The sequence below is a fragment of the Boleophthalmus pectinirostris genome, unplaced genomic scaffold (assembly GCF_026225935.1).
Source record: "Boleophthalmus pectinirostris isolate CB_2022bp ecotype Guang Dong unplaced genomic scaffold, ASM2622593v1 HiC_scaffold_9, whole genome shotgun sequence".
Lineage (NCBI taxonomy): Eukaryota > Metazoa > Chordata > Actinopteri > Gobiiformes > Gobiidae > Boleophthalmus > Boleophthalmus pectinirostris.
The window spans coordinates 37776149-37791918 of NW_026571541.1; the positions used below are offsets into that span (position 1 = coordinate 37776149).

The 15770-nt window shown below is 42.1% G+C and overlaps 1 protein-coding gene across 1 annotated transcript in view; it reads left to right on the forward strand.

The window, feature by feature from the left end:
* The window catches only part of LOC110153458 (alpha-2-macroglobulin-like protein 1), a 34057-nt gene that overhangs the window by 5996 nt on the left and 12291 nt on the right, over nt 1–15770 (forward strand). Inside the window, exons 7-22 of the mRNA XM_055166725.1 lie at nt 1727–1811; nt 1938–2061; nt 2148–2259; nt 2715–2824; nt 3619–3777; nt 5328–5552; nt 6833–6890; nt 7044–7189; nt 7853–8002; nt 8126–8266; nt 11725–11839; nt 11969–12113; nt 12331–12559; nt 12863–12989; nt 14858–14979; nt 15060–15111. Of these exons, the coding sequence (XP_055022700.1) occupies nt 1727–1811; nt 1938–2061; nt 2148–2259; nt 2715–2824; nt 3619–3777; nt 5328–5552; nt 6833–6890; nt 7044–7189; nt 7853–8002; nt 8126–8266; nt 11725–11839; nt 11969–12113; nt 12331–12559; nt 12863–12989; nt 14858–14979; nt 15060–15111 (2100 nt within the window). The remainder of the gene's footprint in view (nt 1–1726; nt 1812–1937; nt 2062–2147; nt 2260–2714; nt 2825–3618; nt 3778–5327; nt 5553–6832; nt 6891–7043; nt 7190–7852; nt 8003–8125; nt 8267–11724; nt 11840–11968; nt 12114–12330; nt 12560–12862; nt 12990–14857; nt 14980–15059; nt 15112–15770) is intronic.

The following is a 15770-nucleotide window of genomic DNA, read 5'->3' on the forward strand; positions in this document are numbered from 1 at the left end:
AAGTTCCACAAAGGATAAACATTCTAACATGAACAATTTATCCACAACTATCAAGAGAAGAAAGAGCAAAACTTAAAGGAAACAACAACGATGCATTAGTGACACTGAACAAAACTAACGTTATGGATCATGAATAAAACAGAAGGAACTTGTTCATGCAGACTGATTCTACAATTAAAATAAAAAATGTTTTTCATGATGTCGATATATGAGAAAACACGATCACACATGTGATTTTTCCAGATTTTTCATACGTAAAAATGCCACCCTCGTGAATAATGCAAATCTGTTTTTGTTTGTTTGTTTGTTATTAATTCTGGTTGTTCTTAATGACCTCAAACTGATTTTATGTGGTACACAGTGCTCAAAAATCTGTCAAAATGTTTTAGTCCAACAAGGAGCCAGTACCTATTACTCCTCGAGGAGTAATGTGTGCATAAGGACGTCACGTTCAGGCCGGCAGCCATTTTGGTAGGCAAAAAGCGTCCATATCAACAAGTCAACATCAACATCATCAACACTTTATCGGCGTACATCAACAGTCGTCATACCACAGTACAACATCAACATCATATCATCATTAGTCACATTCAGTGACTTAGACTAAGATGATGAAGTCATGTCAAAACAATTAAATGCAAAACCTACTTCAAAATACGAGGACTTATCAAGACACACATAGGCAACGCAACTGTCAACACAAATGACAAACTTAACTTTTTGCCTACCAGCCACTGCACACGTGCGGAACAGCCAGATGTAAACAAAAACAATGTTTTCTCGTATTACCATCGACAGACAGATTTGTGCAGTTTAAATGTTCGACTTGTAATCTGTGAACATCTGTAGCATTTAAACTGCACAAATCTATCTGTTTATGCTAATATCTACATCATGAAATTTTAATTCTAGACTCAGTAACAAGTTACTTGTTAATTACTTCTGTTTTATTCATGATCATAACATGAGTTTAGTTTCTTGTGTGACTAATGCTGGTCGTTGTTTCCTTTAAGTTTTGCTCTTTCTTCTCTTGATCGTTGTGGATAAATTGTTCATGTTAGAATGTTTGTCCTTTGTGGAGCTTGTTGGTTGAAGATTTGGTGATGGGGCAGATTTATGAAGCTGCTGGAGAATATGACACACATTTGCACACACATTTACACACACATTTACACACATTTACACACACATTTACACACATTTACACACACATTTACACACACATTTACACACACATTTACACACATTTACACACACACACACATTTACACACACATTTACACACACACACACACACATTTACACACACACACACACACATTTACACACACACATTTACACACATTTACACACACATTTACACACACATTTACACACACACATTTACACACACACACATTTACACACACATTTACACACACATTTACACACACATTTACACACACATTTACACACACATTTACACACACATTTACACACACATTTACACATATTTACACAGAAAACCATTAACCGGGAGTTACATTTACCGACATCGTGGCTCATCTAGCAGTTGTGAAAAAGGTCTGTTAGTCACTACTAAACTGGATTCTCTTCAAATCATGTATTTTTTGTTTTTTTTGTTGCTAATGTGTGTATTGTGTTCCCATGGTGACAGCTGAAAATTCCACCAGAGAGATACATGTAGAACACCCTCAGTGTGATTAACTTTTCACTTTTTTTCTAGTTCTGCCAAAGTTTTCTGTTGAAGTGGAGGCTCCAGATGAAGTCAGCATCGCTCTGGAAGAACTCTCCTTTAAAGTGTGTACAAAGTGAGTCAGATGCCCTCCCTGTGCCTCAGATGCCCTCCCTGTGCCTCAGATGCCCTCCCTGTGCCTCAGATGCCCTCCCAGATGTTGTTGTGGTTGGATAATACAGTTGTACATGATTGTTTTCAGATACACGTTTGGTCAGTCGGTGCCGGGGCAGGTGGAGGTCAGTGTGTGCAGAGACTTTGAACCACAGAGATACAGCCCAAGTCCAAAAGTAAACCCCCCTGTGTGCCACAAAGAAGTACAGGAGGTACATAATAGTACTGCTGCTGCTACTACTACTACTACTACGACTACTACTATTACTACTACTGCTGTTATTACTACTACTTGTAGGTGCCCAAAGATGGCTGTGCGTCCTTCTCCATTCCAACATCTCAGTTTAAAAACATCTCTCGGATGGAAGCTGCATACAGCATAAACGCCATGATGATCGAAGAGGGAACAGGTACCTCAAACTACCATTACTACTTATTATTACTATAATTTATTGTTTATTTGAACAGGGACAGATCCACAGACACAGATGAACACTGCAGGGATTTGTTTACAGCCAAATACAGTACAGTACAGTACAGTATAGTACAGTACAGTATAGTGTAGTGTAGTACAGTATAGTGCAGTACAGTACAGTGCAGTAAAATATATTACAGTACAGTACAGTACAGTACAATACAGTACAGTGTGTACTGTACTAGTGTAGTATAGTACAGTGTAGTACAGTGTAGTACAGTACAGTACAGTATAGTACAGTGCAGTAGAGCCACAGTGTCACAGTGGTGAGACGCACACAGAGGATCACAGCTGCAGGGTTCGTGTCAGACCAGATCGCTGTGAGGGGAGCAATTCTTAGTCCAGTTCTTTAAACTGTGGTTTGAACCTAAACCTGATCCTTTTCCTCAGACCTGAAGCAGTCTGTGACACAGAAGATCAAGATCTCGTATGAAATTGGAAAAGTGGAGTTTGTGAATCCTCCCAACAGATACAACCCTGGTGAAGTACTGGAGCTGCAGGTACTTTTACTCACTCAAACTGACGTTATTATTGTGTCTCTGGGAGTATTATGCTAAATATTTTTTTGAGCTTTCAAACATTTTATGACATTGGTCCTTCATCAAAAACATGCCTGGTTTTTTAGTGATCTCTGCCAGGAGGGTTTGAATAGGGCACTGGAGAGATCACTAAATTACTCAAACATGCATGGATGACTCTAAACCCTCTTCAGGTATGTTTTTGAGTTGATTTGCTTCATACAAAATGGATGGATTCTCCAAAGTGCAGATGTGAGTGAACAGCTGGTTTAACCCTCTCCAGGCATTGCAGATTTGCAACAGCTAAATGCCAATTACCAACTTACTCCAAATCTCAGGAGCCTTTTTTCCCATCCATGCTGATAAACTTGGACGATGGAGACTGTGCAAGAACGGCTACACACAAACGACCTGCCAGAAGTGCAAAGTACTTTTGTTATTTACAAAAAAAAAAAAATTGTTTCTTGGAGCACCACATGAAAAAGTGATGTTGTTCTGCCACTGTAAAGCTGTTACACTGTGCTCTTTGTTTTCATTGTTATGAAAAGTGGTATATACATAAAGTTAGCGTTCATGTCATTTTCAGTCTTCAGTGTTAATTTACCACACCAGACCAATGTTGCAAATCTGAAACATCCCAGAACGCATTGGATGTGAAAAAAAAGTCAGGATTGTATATTACTACCCCATATGATCATTTTCCCCAAATATCAGATTTTTTCCTGTTACTAAAATTTAATTTGAGCCTAAGAGGGTTAAATGTGTTTTCTGTGCAGGTGAAGGTGGTGCATTATAATAACACACCAGTCTCCCACACTGAGGTCCATCTGATCACAGAAGATGACGATGAGCTCCAAAAGCTGAAGACTGACCAGGACGGACACGTTACCTTCAGCTTCAACACCAGCTCCTACTCAGACTCTGTCGGTCTCATGGTGGGTCCAGAGGTAGACCTAGGATTAGACCTGGTTTAGTCCTGGTTTAATCCTGGTTTAGTCCTGGTCAGAGTCTGGTCAGGACTTGGATGGGAGATTACTGGGAATACAGGTGCCACAGGTGCAAACTGTTGTTGTGTCTTCAGGCAAGACACTTGACCCACATTACCTAGTATGAATGTGGTGTGTGTGAGTGTTGGTGGTGGGAGGGGCCGATGGTGCAGATTGGCAGCCTCTCTTCTGTCCGTCTGCCTCAGGGCAGCTGTTGTTACCATAGTTACTTGACTCCATTGAGTGTGGAGTGAATGAAGAATGCACAAAATCACAAAGTAACTTTAGCGTCTGAGAAAAGCAGACCTGCAGTCACCAGGTCATATGGAGCGAGTCCTGAGCTTCAGATGCAGCGGTGAAAGTGGATTTGTATTTGTCGTTCTGTAAAATGATCTACTGAGACCTTTCTCAGCACTTTTATAGTGGCTCCTGTGTGTTATTGTGTCATTTTATAGGTCACTTATTTTCTTTGTATTGATACTTTGCAGTGGCATCATGTTGGGGGTGTTCTATTCTTGTACCTATGGTAGATTGTTCAGCAGTTACCAGTTTCCATGGTGATTTACTACTGTAAAATATACTAAGGGATGCTGTCTGTATTAACCCGCTGCAGGGTGCTCTTGGAAGGATCAGCCAGATGTCTTGAATAAGTGTGCTTTATTGAGTATTCAGCATTACTGAAATGGTGTAAGTGTGTGGTTGTTTATATTACACACACACTACCAAAGATGAAAATAACCTCTAAAAAAACACAACAACAAGAGCATGTCTCGCTGCTTGCAGTTCCAAAAAAAAACACTGAACCCCAGTACCTGGCCCCAGCCCTGCAAGATGGGGCCACATAAGAGGTTCTGGTTAAGTTAGAGTAAGTTCTGATTGGTCGCTGCACGCAGTGACAGTCTCCATGTGGAAGACCAAGAATACAAGGCCAAAAACAATTTTAAGAAAAAATACAACATGAATTTAAACTAGTGTAACCAGACTTCCCCATTTACCCGGGACAGTCCTGTGTCCAGCAGATTTATACAAAACCAGTGATTTGTCCAGTTTTATGCAAGAAATGTTCCAGGTGTATTTTGGACCAATCTGATCCCTGCCAACAGTAAAGAAAGGCATAAATTGTCATTTGTTTAGGTAAAATACAGAAAAGCTGCTTAAAAATGACCAAAACACAAAGAAAATCTGACTATACTTATTCACTTTACGAGTGCAGAACAATTTTGCTTAATTATGCACTCATTTCACAATTTTATTATTACCAACCACCACGAAGAAGAAAGTTCCAGTTTTTTATTTTGAAAATCTGGTCACACGTCTTTAAACAGCACATTTTCAGGAGCCTGTGATAATTCCTGGTCCTGTTTCGTACTATACTATTAAAACATGCAGTTAAAAGCATAAAGTTAAAGTGGAACAGTATGTTTGAGGGATTGTGAGTAAAAACATTGATAAACTCTGCTTTAAACCACTCAAAAAACCCCTGTGTCTCTCCTCCACAGGCCAGTCTGTATGAACATGACAGGCACAGTCACTTGGAGCCTCACTTCAGCACTGCGTTTCTGCAGCTGCAGGAGATCAAACCTGTCTCCCTCCACACCAGGACCACCAGTTCTCTGGAGGTCAAGGGGGAGGACCGGACCCTGGCGTGCGGGGACAAAGAGAGCTTCACTGTGGGCTACTCCATCGTGGGCGAGGGCCAAGGGACCATCAACATCATCTACCTGGTGAGTGTGTGACCCTCACGCCTCACTGGGTCACAGTAACACGACACACAAGTGAGATGTGTTCCTGAAGTACACCACGGTCAGTGAGAGGATTTATTATGTCAGGTAAAAGAAGATTTGAGAAACTGTGAGAGCTGTGGTTGGACCACAGTCGGGTGGATTTACATCACAGCAAAAATGACTGAAGTTTTGTAGAGAAAGTCCATCCATCCAGTTTCTTCTGCTTATCCGAGACCGGATCACGGGGGCAGTAGTCTAACAGGGACTCCCAGACTTCCTTCACCCTGGACACTTCCTCCAGCTCCTCTGGGGGGACCCCAAGGTGTTCCCAGGCCAGCCCAGAGACATAGTCCCTCCAGTGTGTCCTGGGTCTTCCTCGGGGCCTCCTCCCGGTGGGACATGAACACCTCCCGAGGGAGACGTCCAGGAGGCATCAGAACAGATGTCCTCCCCTCAGCTGCTCCTCTTGATGTGGAGGAGCAGCAGCTCTACTCCGAGCTCCTCCCGTGTAACTGAGCTCTTCTCCCTATCCCTAAAGGAGCGCCCAGTCTGTAATTGAAACTCATTTCGATCGCCCAGATTGGCAGCACCAGGGCTTTCGCCGACAGCTAAAGTTACATTAAACTTTCTCGGGTTCCATATTTTCCCGACTGTTGCAATGGAACACATTTACAACGGATGTCGGGAGAACTGACTCAGATTTATCAAGTACTGACATTCAATAGAGTGCAGGGATAATTATGGATCGTCCCTAAAGTGCGGTACGTTTGTTGAGTGTGAGAACAATCATTGGGACTTTGGCCTGGTTGGAGGCGGCGGGCCAAAGCACAACACAGTTGCTCATGTACGTGCAGTGTGACATCATCCACGGCATGCGGCGCCAGTCAAATGAAGCTTACTGAAGCTTGCAGCTTCCATATTAGGAATAGTAATTGATTTATGAACAGCAAAATACAAACCTCAGAATCATCTAGAGCGGGTTAATAAAACATTTTAAGACCAAACAGCAGCAGTTACAGAGAGAGCGGTGACGATTTTTCAATACAAAGTGAACTGGAGCCAGAGTTGACAGAGCCGGAAGTGCGTCCATGTGTCTGTACATAAGAACATAAATAGTTGGTAGCACATGTAGGTGACAGCACATGTCCCTGGGGAGAGTCTGTACAGATGAACCAACACTTTCAACTTTCTCAGACCTAAAAAATATTTTTTTTATGTTTTACTTTGTCCAAATATTTTTTTCTTGTAATTAAATGAAATACTGTTGTGTCCTTCCTCAGGTCCTGTCCAGAGGAGTCATCGTTAAATATGGACATTACAGCTCGTACTTGGACACAAGTAAGAGTCAAATGTAGTTTCACTTTGGCTCTGTCTAGTAGTAGTAGTAGTAGTAGTAGTAGTAGTAGTAGTAGTAGTAGTAGTAGTAGTAGTAGTAGTAGTAGTAGTAGTAGTAGTAGTAGTGTGATTATGACACACTTTCTTCCCTCTCAGTGATGGAAGGGGAGTTGACCTTTGACCTGGAGATCACAGGTGACCTGGTGCCCGCTGTGACCGTGGTGACCTACGCCGTCCTGCCCAGTGCCAATGTCATCGCCACATCCAGAGAGTACTCCACAGAGAAGTGCTTCACCAACAAGGTAAAGTACAAGTACTGCAACTAGGAACAAGTACTGCAACCAGGTACAAGTACTGCACCCAGGTACAAGTACTAAGGATCTATGGCTAAAGAGGAACTGCCACAGGGACCTGAGGATCAAAGGCTCATACGGGGTTAAAAGTTCTGACATGTAACTTGGTGCAAGACCTAAAGGAGCTTTAAAAGTGATGAGTAAAATCTTCAAATTGATTCTAAAACACACAGACAGTGAAGGGAAGGAAGTAAAACAGAGTCATGTGTTCATGTTAAACCCAGTGAGGAGCCGAGCTGCTGCTTCCGAACCAGTTTGAGGTGGGAGATGGATTTGGAGTCCAGGTCGGAGAGGTAGTAGTAGTAGTAGTAGTAGTAGTAGTAGTAGTAGTAGTAGTAGTAGTAGTAGTAGTAGTAGTAGTAGTAGCAGTAGTAGTAGTAGTAGTAGTAGTAGTAGCAGTAGTAGCAGTAGTAGTAGTAGTAGTAGTAGCAGTAGTAGTAGTAGTAGTAGTAGTAGTAGCAGTAGTAGTAGTAGTAGTAGTAGTAGTAGTAGTAGTAGTAGTAGTAGTAGTAGTAGTAGTAGTAGTAGTAGTAGCAGTAGTAGTAGTAGTAGTAGTAGTAGTAGTAGTAGTAGTAGTAGTAGTAGTAGTAGTAGTGTCTGTGTATATTCCAGGTGCAGGTGCAGTTCTCTCCTCCCTCCTCCGTCCCCGGGGAGGACAGCTCTCTCTCCGTCTCCGCTGCTCCTCTGTCTCTGTGTGGACTCAGCGCCGTGGACAAGAGCGTCCTCATCCAGAAACCAGGGAAAAGTCTGGACCCAGACAAGGTACTGGACCAGGACTGGACCAGGACTAAATCAGGACTAAACAAGGACTGAATAGGGACTGAACCAGGACTAAACCAGAACTAAATGAGAACAAAACCAGGTCTAATCCAGGTCTTTCTGCAGTTCCTGTCCCTTTTGCCGGTCCAAAGGTCAGAGTCTTTTCCTGATAGTATTGAGGACCCTCAGGAGTGTACAAAAGTGCGCTCCAGACGAGATATTATTCTCCGAGAGAGGAACAACGAGGATGTTTACCACGAACTCAAGGTAAAGTTACACCAGATGCCCTTCCGTAACACTATAACACAATTTAACTATAACACTATAACACTATTTAGTCCAGTCTGGTCCGAGACACAAGGTCCAGGAGCCGAGTGCACGAGCTGGTTGTAAAACACTTAATCTCACTTCCCACTTAAATCTAAAAGTTTGGGCCGGTCCATATTAACACCAGGACTCCAGGTGGACTTAATCCCTCTGCGCTACATCCACTCCACTTTTACAGCCAGAAACGAGCGGGCAGAGGCGGACAGAGCAGCGAGTGACTGTCCCAGCCCCGGCAGCGCCTGCCCCGGGTCCCAGCGGTGACAGCGGGTGCTGCTCCCCTCGCTCTCTCCTCTGTGAAGTCTCTATCCGCCATTATCCAGTGTGTGAATCAAAATAAGAGCTGCAGGATTCCACCGCAGCCAAATGCTTCATTTCAGTTTAATGCTTCTTTTCTTGATTGGCAGAAGGGTCCCGCTGACGACAAGACATATTACTCCCTAAAAACTGTTCCTCGAAGGCATTTTGACTTGAAGTTGAACTCGTCATAACTCCTGTAGCACACAGCTCTGTTGTCATCTGCTCATGAGCCTGTAGCAGTGACACGCGTCAGTGCAGAGTCGAGGCTGAGCGAGCAGAGCATTTATCACTCGCTTATATTTGCTCTCACAGGTTATTCGCGAAGGCCCGGAAGATGTCGTAATATAATCCAACCCATAACTCGATGAAATATGATTGGCTTAGACAACTGTCAATCTCAAAATTATACACACATTCACTTGTATAGACGCATCAAGAATTTCAGACTTCCAGTCATCGTGCAATTCATACTGGGAAGGATTTTCTGAAAAAGTGAGCGTCAAACCTCCATGTTTGTTTTTCCCAGTGGGATGTGTCTATTGACAAAACCGATCTTTTCAAGTCTTTTGAACCATATCACTTTTGTTTCTGGTTCTGATATTGTCATATTTTAGTTTTGGGATTTAGACGTCGTAATTGTGTGGTTGTTGGATCCTAACAGTGGAAAACGGCTCGAGAAATGTGTTTGTGATTTCCATAAATGCAAAAGTCAGATGTGTGTGACTCAAACCTCTGTTCAAACTGTTTCTCTTCCCAACGGAATTGAAAAATAGTGAAAGGTGAAGGTGATGGGCAGGACTGATCCACAGGAAGAACCAAAAAGGAAAACATTTGCCTGCCTAAATCATCCCAAGTTTACAGAGAACATTTTGTATGTGGAGCGACGACAAAACAAAATCCCAATGCCTCACTCAACCTCGGTTATGAATTTAAAAATTCAACGCCAAAGTGAAAGTCTCCAACTGTTCACCAAGAAACACCTTCCACTGCAAAGAGACCAAGACGTGATGTTTCTGTAAAACCACAAGAACAAGAAAGTGCAGCTCAGTCTGTTTGTCTTCTGCACCTCTCCATTAACAAACGGGATCCCTCTTTGATGCAACAACGGTTTGCAGTCACACACACATCTGATTCACTTTTGCATTTGTGGGGTTTGCAAACAAATTTCTCGAGTCGTTTTCCGCTGCCAGGATCCAACAACCACACAATTACGATGTCCGAATCCCAAAACTAAAATATGACAATATCAGAACCAGAAGAAACAAAAGTGATATGGTTCAAAAGACTTGAAAAGATCGGTTTTGTCAATAGACGCATCCCACTGGGAAAACAAACATAGAGATTTGATGCTCACTTTTTCAGAAAATCCTTCCAAGTATGAATTGCGCAATGACCGGAAGTCCAAGATTCTTGATGTGTCTATTGCACGGGCCTTCACTACAGGAAGGCGGAGGTCCTGCAGGTGTTTCTTTAGTTCAGTGCTGCACGGGGAGTCACTGATTTACCCAGATACCACTGGAAGAAAAACTGTGATTGGTCCATTTCATTCCATTATATTAACCCTTTGTTTCCCAAGAAATATTAGTCCAAGTTTTTAACAGTGAGCTACACTGAAAAAAAAAGGTTGCTGGATTTGCGTAAAAGTTATGGAAAGCGGTTGCATGCAATAAAATTATGTTTAGGCTTTGAAACTTATTTTGATCTCCTCTACACATATTTTTCTCAGAACATGAACATCACTTTTTCATGTTGATGAAATTTGATCAAGTCATGCTGAATATGCATATTTATCTTATGGTACCTTATCATGAAATGTATAAGTATGTATAATTTAATTTAATTGATCTAATTCTGTAAAAGAATACAAAAACAGTCTTTAGTTTTCCACAGATCTGTATTGTCTTAAACAGAATCAAACACAAAGAGAGCACAGGGACAGAGACACACAGTTTGGAGCTGGACAGTGTGAAGATTTATTCCAGTGAAGAAGCTCTGGTCTCTGCCTGTGGACACACGAATAACACATGATGATCACATTCTGATGATCTACTGTGTTGTACATGTTTAAATACATTTAAAGTACCTGTAATGGACCAGAACAGAATCACAAGAACATTAGAAGTGTATCTGCAGAAACAAAACTCACCATGTGCTGCTTTTCTTCCTCTAAAACACAGTAACAGGGAGGGCATCTGGTATAAAAGTCCTCCTAATGCCACATCACCCTGTAGAAGCACGATAACTGTTTCAATAGGAAGTTCATTTTGAAAAATTTTAAAATAATTTTAGTTGGTTTACTTACTTTGTTCATCTGTGGTCTGTGTTTTGTTCTCAAACATCTTCCTTTTTTCTGAAACATCAACTATAACATTCATGATCTTCCCCACAGCTTCAGCAGAACCTGGACGTCTCTGTGTTTGTAGACGACTCTGGAAGCAACACATTTAAATCTTAGTACAAGTGTCACACTCTTGTAGATGTAGAGTCAAAGACAATTTGTTTCAAGGAGTCCTTACATTAACTCTAATTTCAAATAAAACACCACAAACATGTTTTAACAGTGACTAGGCCGGAGAAGCACATAATAAAATCTTTAAAAAGTCTTACCTCCAGATCAGTTCTCATAATCCTCCTGCTCCACACTGTGTGTCTCTGCTCCTGTAACTCTCCTGTGTCCTGCTACATCTGAATTTTCCCTCCAAAAGTTTTGGGGAGGAGAATTCCAGAGGGAGGAGCCTCACCAGAAATTATAATAAAGTCATGTTTCCTCAACCTGATTAAAATATGCAGGTCTCACATCGGCCACAATCAAGTGACCTTTGTAAGATTTAAACATGCTTGACAGAGAAACGTAAAAAAGTGATGTTATTGTTGTCAAATTTGTTTTTGCAATTTGAGCAACCCCCCTCAGACCGTTTTTTCAGTGTAGAAGTGTTGTGTTTATTACTCACTGAATAAAAACTATTGAAAAAATATATTAGTAGTACAAAAATTCTTTCAATTTTTTTTTCTTGGGCATTCACTGAATACCTTTAAGGCCCTGAGGGTTCCCCTCTGGATTTGTGTCATGGTTCAGTGTGGTTTTCTCTCTCGTGTTACAGAAGCGAGGACTCAAACTGGTGACCAACCTCTTCATCCGGACGCCCTCTTGTGTGAACTTCAGAGGGATCGAGTACCACGGGCAGTCCCCCGGACTGTACAGAACCGGCATCAGGTGTGAGTATCACTTTACAACTATAACAACAATAAGAAAAGTACTGGGTTAGTTCTGACTCAGTCCTGTTCAGCCCTGGTTTAGTTCTGGGTCAGTCCTGATTCAGTCCTGGTTCACTCCTAATTTTTCAGTTTCAGATATTCCTGTGATGATGAATATGATAATTCCTGAGGCGCTAATAGAGTATGACAGTGATTCTCCTCCTCCTCCTCCTCCCATCGTCACGGTCCGGACCTTCTTCCCCGAGACCTGGATCTGGGACCTTATGGAAGTGGGGTGAGTCTGCACACTCCTCGCTTAGTCCCAGTTTAGTCTTGGTTTTATTTTAATCCTGGATTAATCCTGGTTTAGTCCTGGTCTAACTCTGGTCTAGCCGTGGTTTAATCCTAGTCTAGCTGTGGTTTTAGTCCTGGTTTAGTCCTGGTTTAGTCCTGGTTTAGCTCTGGTTTAGCTCTGGTTTAGTCCTGGTTTAATCCTGGTGGTGATCCTCCAGACCCTCGGGCCAGGCGTCTCTGTCCGTCTCCGTCCCAGACACGATCACGTCCTGGGAGACGGACGCCTTCTGCCTGTCCTCGGATCAGGGAATCGGACTGGCAGCCCGGCAGCAGCTCACCGTGTTCCAGCCCTTCTTCCTGGAGCAGGTCCTGCCCTATTCCATCATCCGAGGAGAGAGCTTCATCCTGAAGGCCACGGTCTTCAACTACCTCCAGTCCTGCATCATGGTACAGCACGAGCAGTAGTAGTAGTAGTAGTTGTAGTACTAGTAGTAGTAGTAGTAGTAGTAGTAGTAGTAGTAGCAGTAGTAGTTGTATTAGTAGTAGTCATGGTAGTCATGTAAAAGTTGTAGTAGTAGGTTGAGGTTCAGGCTCAGGTATAACCATAACTTTGCTTTAGTCCTGGTTCAGTCCTGTTTTAGTCCTGTTTTAGTCCTGGTTCAGTCGTTGTGGTCACAGTTGTCCCAGTGTCATGTGAGTGTCTTGCTCGTGGGCACAGGTGCAGTGTGACCTGTGTTCTCTGTTCTTCAGATGGACGTGCAGGCGGCGCCCTCTGCTGGCTTCACCCTCACGCCTCTGTCCTCAGACCAGTACAGGTCGTGTCTCTGCGGCAACGAGCGCAAGACCCTGAGCTGGATCCTGCTCGCCTCCTCCCTCGGTAACACGGCAACACCACAGTAAAGACACACTGCGGAACCTTCTGGAGGCGCTCACTGTGTCAGCCCACGGAAACACAAACATAAAACCAGACAACAGTTTCCATGGAGACAAGCAGACCAAGGCCCAGTACGGGTCAAGTTTGTGGAGATGCAAGCCTGCTCATAGGTTTAGTAGTAGTACTAGTAGTAGTAGTAGTAGTAGTAGTAGTAGCAGTAGTAGCAGTAGTAGTAGTAGTAGTAGTAGTAGTAGCAGTAGTAGTAGTAGTAGTAGTAGCAGTAGTAGTAGTAGTAGTAGTAGTAGTAGTAGTAGTAGCAGTAATAGCAGCAGTAGCAGCAGTAGTAGTAGTAGTAGCAGTAGTAGTAGTAGTAGTAGTAGTAGTAGTAGTAGTAGTAGTAACAGTAGTAGTAGTAGTAGTAACAGTAGTAGTAGTAGTAGTATCAGTAGTAGTAGTTTTGGTATTTAGCAGTAGTAGTAGTAGTAGTACTAATACTAGTACTAGTAGCAGTACACATATTTTTAGAAGCTTAACCAAAGTAAAAACAAAATAAAAAATGACACAGTGGAGCTTTAAAGCCACACTGTGGAACATGTCACATAAGTAACAGGACAGTTCAGGAGTTTTTATTGGTGAAACGTCCCATGAAAATCATGTGTGAGCGGACTCGCCTCTCCATAGACCCGACTTGTCTTAGTTCAGTCCTGGTTTAGTCTTGGTTCAATCCTGGTTCAGTCCTGGTTTAGTCCTGGTTTAGTCCTGGTTTAGTGGTTTAGTTTGGTTTAGTCTGTTTAGTCTTTAGTCTTGGTTTAGTCCTGGTTTAGTCTGGTTTAGTTCTGGTTTTCCTGGTTCAGTCCTGGTTTAGTCCTGGTTTAGTCTTGGTTTAGTCCTGGTTTAGTCCTAGTTTAGTCCTAGTTTAGTCTTGGTTTAGTCCTGGTTTAGTCCTGGTTTAGTTCTGGTTTAGTCTTGGTTTAGTCCTGGTTTAGTCCTGGTTTAGTTCTGGTTTAGTCCTGGTTTAGTCCTGGTTTAGTCCTGGTTTAGTTCTGGTTTAGTCCTGGTTTAGTCCTGGTTTAGTCTGGTTTAGTTCTGGTTTAGTCCTGGTCCTTTAGTTCTGGTTTAGTTCTGGTTTAGTCCTGGTTTAGTTCTGGTTTAGTTTAGTCCTGGTTTAGTCCTGGTTTAGTTCTGGTTTAGTCCTGGTTTAGTCCTGGTTAGTCTGGTTTGTTCTGGTTTAGTTCTGGTTTAGTCCTGGTTTAGTTCCTGGTTTAGTTCTGGTTTAGTTCTGGTTTAGTCTTGGTTTAGTCCTGGTTTAGTTCTGGTTTAGTTCTGGTTTAGTTCTGGTTTAGTCCTGGTTTGGTTCTGGTTTAGTCCTGGTTTAGTCCTGGTTTAGTTCTGGTTTAGTTTTGGTTTACTGGTTTAGTCCTGGTTTAGTTCTGGTTTAGTTCTGGTTTAGTCCTGGTTTAGTCCTGGTTTAGTTCTGGTTTAGTCCTGGTTTAGTTCTGGTTTAGTTCTGGTTTAGTTTTCCTGGTTTAGTTCTGGTTTAGTTCTGGTTTAGTTCTGGTTTCTCTGGTTTAGTTCTGGTTTAGTCCTGGTTTCTGGTTTAGTTCTGGTTTAGTCCTGGTTTAGTTCTGGTTTAGTCTGGTTTAGTCTGGTTTAGTTCTGGTTTAGTCTGTTTAGTTCTGGTTTAGTTCTGGTTTAGTCTGGTTTTAGTCCTGGTTTAGTTCTGGTTTAGTCCTGGTTTAGTCTGGTTTAGTTCTGGTTTAGTCCTGGTTTAGGTTTAGTTCTGGTTTAGTCCTGGTTTAGTTCTGGTTTAGTCCGTTTAGTCTGTTTAGTCCTGGTTAGTCCTGGTTTAGTTCTGGTTCTGTGTGTTTCAGGTGAGGTAAACGTTACGGTGACAGCAGAGGCGGTTTCTTCTGACGTCCCGTGTGATAACGAGGTCCAGAGCCTCCCCGAGCGAGGACGCAAGGACGTGGTGACGAGGACGCTCCGGGTCAAAGTACGAAAATAAAATAATTTTTTAATTAAATTAAAAAGTACAAATATTTACGATAAAATCCATGTTTTTCTCCTCCTCAGGCTGAAGGAACAGAAGTGTCCAAGACCTTCAACTGGCTCCTCTGCCCCAAAGGTCAGTCACAGTTTGGCAGCAGTAGTAGTAGTAGTAGTAGTAGTAGTAGTAGTAGTAGTAGTAGTAGTAGTAGTAGTAGTAGTAGTTGTGTTTATGTGTTTATTTATTTATTTCGGACAGTAATAAATAGAACATAAATTAAAAAAAAAACAAAAAACTAAATAATAAAAAAAAAGACAACAACGTAAATACATAGATATAACACAAAAAGTAACTTTCATTCTATAATAACAGGCAAAATAAATGTTACGCAGAATTTTCCTTGTGTCCGAAAAAAAAGAGAGTGGGAGGAAGTAAATACTTATTTAACCCCACCCCTTTTTCTACAGTCCCAAATTAACGAAGAACAAATACAGACTTCTCATTTTCCTGTACATTATAAGCAATAATTGCACAGTACAGTCCAGTTGCAGTAGTACAAGTCTAACAGTAGTAGCAGTAGCAGTACAGTAAGTAGTAGCAGTAGTAGTAGTAGTAGTAGTAGTAGTAGTAGTAGTAGTAGTAGTAGTAGTAGTAGTAGTAGTAGTAGTAGTAGCAGTAGTAGCAGTAGTAGTAGTAGTAGTAGTAGCAGTAGCAGTAGTAGTAGTAGCAGTAGTAGTAGTAGTAGTAGTAGTAGTAGTAGTAGTAGTAGCAGTAGTAGTAGCAGTAGTAGCAGTAGT